The 8,391-nt window shown below is 32.3% G+C and overlaps 1 protein-coding gene across 1 annotated transcript; it reads left to right on the forward strand.

Moving 5' to 3' along the window:
• Positions 1-2,320: 2,320 nt before the first annotated feature.
• On the forward strand, positions 2,321-7,466 carry LOC114733127 (leucoanthocyanidin reductase). The gene is made up of 5 exons (XM_028920531.1): positions 2,321-2,722; positions 2,897-3,037; positions 5,621-5,858; positions 6,519-6,722; positions 6,840-7,466. The coding sequence occupies exons 1-5, from the start codon at positions 2,513-2,515 to the stop codon at positions 7,184-7,186; spliced, it is 1,140 nt and encodes a 379-aa protein (XP_028776364.1). The 5' UTR covers positions 2,321-2,512; the 3' UTR covers positions 7,187-7,466.
• The last annotated feature ends 925 nt before the right edge of the window (positions 7,467-8,391 follow it).

The raw sequence follows: 8,391 nt of genomic DNA on the forward strand, positions 1-8,391 counted from the left end.
ATATCATCTTTCTGTCTTAGAACCAGAGGAGGAGTATAGAATTCTTTTACTTCCCCCAACTGGCGCCTTTTTTGCGCCAACTTCCCCAACTTCTATTTGTCTCGTATTCCTTTGATTTTGGATGCGTGATTATCATATTATATGTTGGTAGGGGAATTCAATCGTTTGTTAGACGCTAGTTTCGAAATAAATTAAAGTTTTTGTAATTACATATCTAAAAATATATATAAATATATAAAATTGCAATGTAAGTTCTTGAATTGAAAAAATTGTTATCAAGAACCAAGTCTTAAATATAAATGGGCAAATATCGTATAAAAGACTAAATTACCCTCACGTTTGAAATAAACAAATAAACTATTGAAAATAACAAGTACAATATTCAGAATTACAAGTTAGGTATTATAAATAACAAATTTACAGTTAAAAATAATAAATTCAAATAGGAAGATAATTTAGTCTTTTAAGATCCGGTTCTGGCATTAATTTTTCGAATCCAAAAACTCAAATTGTAATTTTATATTTTTTAGGGTCTTTATTTGTAATTTTTCTATCAGACAATTACCTAACATATAATTTTAAAAAAATTGAAGTAAAGAAATAAATGAATCAGATACACGAAATTTAATTTGATTGATATTATTCTTGTTTTTTCCTTATATGCATTTAGAGAATTCAATCTTCTTTTATATCAAATGAAAATCATTTATCATCCTTCCTTCAATATTTATTGATATAACATCAAAATAGAATTAAATCATTTGTTACTATTTATTGCAGTGATTTTTTTAAAATAAATCAATATTGCAAAATATTAAAACTATAATATGAAATATGGTAGTATGATCGAGACAGAGTAATATGCTAAATTCAATTTACATAAATACATTCATCCTCTGATTTCTTACTCATTGTATAAAGTCTATGACGAGCCATATTTTTCATAATTAACTAGAAATTTTCATATTCTAATATGTCCTTATTAATGTGTAATTATTAGCAAAAACAAACATCTTATGAATGCATTCACATTGTTGGAGAAGCCACCGTCCACCAATAAAACCAAACACTTAAAAGTGTGTGAAAATTTTAATAAATGTTCTCTTTCGATTTTATTTATAAATTATAAATAATTAATTATGTAAAGAAAAAATGGGTTAAAATTAATTAAAATTTAATAAATGTATTTTTAAAATATATTTATTTATGGAGAGGGTGAGTAACTGAGAGAGGAAATGGGTTAACAAGTTAGGAAAATTTGAGTAAGAAAACCAGATAAAAATATATATAATTTAATTGGAAGTAAAATGAAAATAAATAAAATAAATTTTCGAACAAGGGCCATAGCTTATAGCAAAGATGGATCGTATTCGGAAAACGGTAACTTACAGTAATACTCCCTCCGTCTCTCGTTATGAGATCTTTTTAATTAAATTACATAATTTAAAAAAACAGTTAAAACTAATTAAAAGCAATTAATATGTAGTAAATATAATTTGCTTCAAATATACCCCTATATATAAATAGGGAAATGTGAGAGAGTAATAGTGAGATAAATAAAAAAAGAGTGCGTATTAAAATACATTAAAATAGGGATAATATAATTAATAATGCATTAAATGCTTAGACCAATTTAAAGAGGATCTTAAGAGTATCTTATAAAAAGAACAAATTCATTCAAAAAATTAGATCTTATAATAAGAGAAGGAGAGAATAACATATAGGATGAGAGTGGGGAGTAAAAATATATTAATAAACAACTCATTTAATTGAAAAAGAGTGTAAATAATTGGGATTAATTATGCATTTAATATAATAAAATCACAACTGTGAACATAATTCTACCTACACCGTACTGATTACTGAAGTAATGACACTTCAAAAAAAAGAAACAAGATCAACAAAAAAGAAAGAAAAGAAACAGAGAGGCGGGGGGGGGGGGATAAGACAATTTACCTGCCTTTTCAGAGACACACGAGGTTCTATCTATCGGTCAAACATGCTTATAACGACATTCCCAAACTAAACTTCAAAATTACGAAACTAAAGAACATTCACAGAGGTTTCTCCTATCCAACCCCCCTCCCCTCATTAGCCATTTCATCAAATAATTAATCCTGTGATCTTCATCATCATCTTAACTTCGCATCTTCCTCGTTGAAAGGTAGCTGCAATCTGACGTTTCCACCAACACAGCACTCTAAACAACCTTATTTCCTTCTTCCCCTCTGTTTCCCTTAATGTCCATTTCTAGTGTGTCTTCCCTATATAATCCCACACGTATCACCTCACATTCTCATGCACTACCCACTCACTCCTCCTCCTTCTTCGTTATTATTATTTTGTTTTTATTATTCGGTGTTTCTTACCCTGTGTTTGTGTGTGTGGGGCTACTGAGACCTTATCATTTGACTTTTCTTTCTTTCATTTCCCAAGCAGTAAGTTCATCACAGTACTCCTAAACCGAGCTTTCTTCTTCTTCTTCTTCTTTTCCTTGTCATCAATAATCATCATGACTGTGTCGCCTGCCGTCGTCCCCGCCGTTGCTAAGAAGGACCGGGTGCTCATCGTCGGTGCCACCGGTTTCATCGGTCAGTTCGTGGCGGAGGCGAGCCTTGCTGCGGGTTACGCCACCTATTTCCTCGTCCGGCCTGGACCCATGAGCCAGACCAAGTCTGCCGTTGTGAAGGGCCTTCAAGAGAAAGGCGCCATGGTCATTTATGTAAGCACACAAACATAATGTGTACCAAAAACAAGTACACAAACATAATAATAAATAACGTTGCAGACCACCAGAGATTAATTATTTTTTCGAAATATATCTTTGTTTGGTAGCTACGTACTGAAGGCTAATAATCTTTGCTTGATTTACGCGTTTATATGTGTGCGCGCGCAGGGGGCGATAAATGAGCAGGAATTAATAGAGAAGATTCTAAGAGATTATGAGATAAACATTGTGATATCAGCTGTGGGAGCCGGAAACTTGCTGGACCAGCTCGTCTTGGTGGAAGCCATGAAGTCTGTCAAAACCATCAAGGTTAGTTCCATCTTAATTAATTTCCTCTTTCTTAATTACCTAGACCCTCACTATCTAAAGCTACAAGTGGGAATTCACATTGTTGATAACTATTCATAATTAAATTATGAACAGTATGATTTATCTTAGGCTCTGCGAAAATACAGAACTAACTCTAGTAGTCATATTAACGAAAGACCTTTGCAGCCTCATGCCATATGTGAATACTCTTCTATAAATGAGAGCTCACAAGTTTGATTGTGTTTACAATCTCATATTGTTAGGGTCTGCCTCTTTAATTAGGAAAAAAAGATAACTCTAAGTCACAGGGGGTGTTTGGAAACACCCAAAGTATTTTTAAAAAGTATTTTTTCGTAAATCGAACAAACTCCTCTATATATTTGCTTACCGTAAAATCACTTTGAAAACTATGGTTTGGTTGCAACCCAAACACCTTAATAGTTTAATTTCAACAGCACATCATTCTAATTTTAGTCGAATTTTGCATTAATTGTCTTGTCCTAGTTAGTGAGACGTATAGGACTTTTATGGCCATGTATAGTGTATAGCCACCAAACAGCCTGATACAGGAGCTTTAGCAAGTTGGAAGGTTAGATAAAGGTAATTAGTTGTCACTGTGGCCTTAATTTTGACTTATATGCAATTCTTTCTCCTTTTCTCTCTTAGAGTATAAAATATATCATTGCAAGATTTGGTCAGAAAAGTTAGGACTCCAATTTTTAATTAAGCTGGCAGGAAAATTTTAAGTAAATAGTCATAAGGTGTGCTTATTATATTGATTTTCTTTTAATAATTATTACTCAGTCCTTTGATGTAACAAAATTAATCCTTCTGGCAAAAAGAAAAATTAATCCACGTCATTATTTCCATGCATTTTGCTTTGATATATTTCTGATTAAACATGTCATATAATTTAATTCCCTTGAAGAATTACAAAAAAAAATCCATTTATTCCCTCACTAATTAAATACATTTAGTTATTTTCTAAATTTGTCTTAAATTAATTAAATTTGCATCCCTTAATTTTCTTTTTTGTCATATTTCCCTCCCCTAATTTAAAGCAATGTCATCATCACTTTTTTCTTTGAAAAATCTTTCATCTGTATCAGTCTATCTCATAATATTCGTACAAAATTGCGTTTCACTTGGCTTTGAAATTAATTTTCAACGTCAGAGACAGCATTAATTATAAAACTTCCACAGGCGAAGTCGATATTGAGTCACGTGCATTGTACTCCTTCTTGTAGTTATTATAGGACATTTTCTAGAAGTAGCACTACTCTTGTACTGTTTATAAAATAGGAGGAGAAGTTTTATTTATAAATCATTTCATCAATATATATTTTTTGTTAGATATATATATTAAATAGGGTTATATTTTAAAGAAGAGTTATTATAGGTTAAGGTTTTTCTTAATTTATACAAAACATACTAGAAATGCCTTATAAATAGGATCAGAAAACCAGAAAAATACTTTCTGATCTTATTTATAAGGCAAAGAGATTTTTTTGTCTTATTTATAAGTCATTTCATTAAATTTTTACAGTAAATATACTATTTTGTTTTTTATTTGTTATAGTGTAAATAATTACTTTCTTTTAAAAGATGTATTTATTAAATAGAGATAAATTTAAAAAATTATTATATTTTAATATAAAATTAATATATTTTAAGGTTTTTCTTTATTTATATAAAATTCGCTAAAAATATCTTATAAATAGAATAAATGAGTATAAGTCATCACCTAACTCATTAATTGTTACTTTTCCATGTTATCCTTGTTATTAATTAAAGTTTAGTGCTTCATAAGCTCATTGAACACCTTGTTTTTCTATCTCTGTCATTTAAGTTATAGGGATAAGTTTGGAAAAAATTATCAATTTAGAACAAATGTAATGCTTTAACTTTCACTTTTTGACATGTGAGAACTAATTAAAAACGCCTTATTAGCCAAAGGAAGTACTTCTAATTACAGGACAAAGATGACTACTTTCACAGTTTTTCGAGAGGGGCAGCTAATAGTATCCCTAACATGTAGATTAATGACTTTTCAATGTCGTCCTCCTTCATTAAAATTAAGAAGGCATTGAAAAAGGAATTTAACTACCACCAACAACTGATTGGTTGAAATGGTAGTGTTCTTACTCTTATCAGAAGAAAAACACAAATTCAAATATTAGAAAGCATATTTATTGAGAAGATTATTCTTTAACCGTTTCAGATCTAAAAAAAAATTAGTCTTAAATTCCATATGAATTGAAAATATCTTTATTTCACCTAAAAAAAATTAGTCTGAAGTCCTTATTTTTATTTCACATGAACAAAATTTCTCCAAGAACAAGTATTCAAAAGAAACTCAAAATATGAGCACAAAATTCAAAATGATTTTTTTTTTTCTGGGGGCTATTCGCAAGAATCACACGTGACATAAATTAAAATAAAAATTTAATATGGATATTTTGTGATTGGAAAGCGGAGAAGTGGGAGGGAGGCTCTGGGGCAGTCAATGAAGATGACTCAACGCATTAATTGCATGCCGTAGTATATAGTAACAAACATGACATTTTTGTACACGTGGCACAGAGGTTCATGCCATCCGAATTCGGGCACGACGTGGATCGAGCAGACCCGGTGGAGCCGGGTTTAGGGATGTACAAACAAAAGCGGCTGGTGAGACGCAAGGTGGAGAAGGCTGGGGTACCCTACACTTACATCTGCTGCAACTCCATTGCCTCCTGGCCTTACTATGACAACTGCCACCCTTCCAGGAGCCCCCCACCCTTGGATCAGTTGCATATCTACGGTGATGGCACCATCAAAGGTAGCTTTCATTTTCAATATCATAATACATACACGTACATATATTTGTTGAACATTAATTGCAATACCACTACCTTGGAGGGGTACTGGGTCAAAACCAGTTTAGGTTTGGGGCTCAACAAGAGCGCCAAGTAGGAAACTCTGAATTGTTCATATCTGATCGATTTAGATGGTTGATATTTTTTTAACTTTTATTTTTATAAATTATTTTAATGCGAATAAAATTGAAAATAATAATTACTATATCTTAACTATCATATTTAAGTTGTGCACAAATCATCAGTTAAAAATTTTAAATCTATAAATACATAATTACAATTGCATTTATTAGATAATATAGATCTCACGACACCAACAAGTACAGAAAAGTGGTTTTATTACGAGGATTTAAAAGTGTTTGGATAGAAACCAAACTATAATTTTAAAAGTGTTTTTACGATATATGAAATAAATAAATAAAAGAATTTGTCTTGTTTTATAAAAAATTACTTTTTAAAAACATTTTTTGAGTTAGCCAAACACCCCTTAAAATAAGGAGCGTGGGTCCCACACACATGGACACTATTATAAGGGTATGGTATCTTGTCTTGTGGATTAATTACGAGGTGAATAAAACAAGTATACACACACAAGTACAAATGCCAACTAATATGGTATGCAGCCTACTTCGTTGGTGGAGGTGACATTGGGAAATTCACAATGAAAGCTGCAAGTGATGCAAGAACTGTGAATAAGAGCCTCCATTTCCAGCCAGCCACCAATTACTACAACATGAACGAGCTTGCTTCCATGTGGGAAACCAAAGTTGGTCGCTCCATTCCCAGACTCATCATCACTGAGGATCACCTCCTTGCTGTTGCTGCTGGTTCGGCCCCTCCATCATCATATCATTATTCTACTCCTCCATACTCTCTCATCTCTCTCTGTGCGTGTGCGTGTGCGTGTATCGTCAATATATAACCTGAAAGTTTATATATTGCAGAGAACGTTGAGCCAAGGAGCATTGTGGCATCGTTCACACACGACATCTTCATCAAGGGGTGTCAGATGTTCAAGCCAGATGGACCAGGCGATGAGGAGATTGGAACACTGTATCCCGAGGAAAAAGTAAGGAGCTTGGAGGATTGCTTTGAGGATTTTGTTCTGATGATGCCGCAAGCGCCGGAGATGAAGAAGACCACGACGGCGGACCTTAGAGAAAGCAACAATAATAGTACTGATAATGGAGTTGCCAACAGCACTAGCAACAGTAGCGGCGGCGGTAACGACACTGCCGCCACCAAAAACTCGGCTGTGGCAAAGGCGGTGCCCATCACGGCCATGTGTTGAATCATCATAATCAGTTGATCATATCATAAATATTTATGAGTACTATTTGTTTTTTTTCTTTTTAATTTTTACCAATATTGAAGATTTAATCCGTGAGATGGGAGTCTTGTCTATTTAGATGGTGTTTGATGTTGCTGGCACTGTTTGAACAAGAATAAACCCATATAAGTAATTAATATTTTAAGGCTAGCTATTACTGTTTTGTTTCTACCCCTCCACAACCTCTCCCTTCATCAATTGATCCCTGCTCCGTAATAAAACATACATTCAAATTGGTATATGAGCAGTTGTACTCTTCTTGTTCTACCCTTTTTTCTTCTGATTAGAAAGAATCAAGGTAAAATTCCAGAAAAATGATGTTGAATTTCAAAAACTTAAAAAGGTGACTTCAACCTGAAAATTTTCAAATCTAACTAAATTAAAAATTTTAAAATTTTGGTGAATTTACAATTGGGAAAAACTTCTTGTTAATTTACATGTTATTTCATATTATGTATGCGTTAGGCAAAAACATCTTGTTAATCCTAAGTCTAGACTTGTTATTCTCAGATAAATTGTTGTCAATTTTAATGAATGCACATGTTATTTCTTGTTATGTATAAGAAAAAAAAACACTTTGTTAATTTCAAGTTTAAACTTGTCATTTCTCAACCAAGACATGTCATTCCCAGATAAATTGTATCATTTTTAATTAATACACATGTTATTTCCTGTAGTAAGAAAAAACACCTTGTCATTTTCAAATCAAAACTTGTTATTTTCAGATAAATTGTTGTCTCGAGCAAAGAGCCAACTTTTGTTTTTTTGCATTATAATGTTAACAAATCATTGGTGACTCAATTGTCACCTTCCTTTTTCTTTGCTCAAATGACCAAGGGTTAGTGGGATCAAATTCCACCCCCATCACTTTCCTTAAATAATTCCTCACATGGCCCCCAAAAAAAAATTCTGTCACCAAAAAAAACTTTATCGGTAGCCACCACAATAGTGGCTAGTCATAGGCAAGGGCTTGCTGCCAGCGAGGGGTCAAACTTTTTTTTAAAAGAAAATAAAGGGGTATTTTTGTCATTTTATTTGAATTTCAAAATTTTAATTGGGGAATAACTTCTTTCTTTGTCATTTTCAACCCTTAGCTTCCCAAATTAGGATATGCTAATTTCAGGCTTCTTTATCTATCATTTTCCTTTTACAATTCGGCCTTCCAC

This window comes from Neltuma alba, unplaced genomic scaffold (genome assembly GCF_004799145.2).
Source record: "Neltuma alba isolate B1F8T4 unplaced genomic scaffold, ASM479914v2 tig00012967_pilon, whole genome shotgun sequence".
Classification (NCBI taxonomy): Eukaryota; Viridiplantae; Streptophyta; class Magnoliopsida; order Fabales; family Fabaceae; genus Neltuma; species Neltuma alba.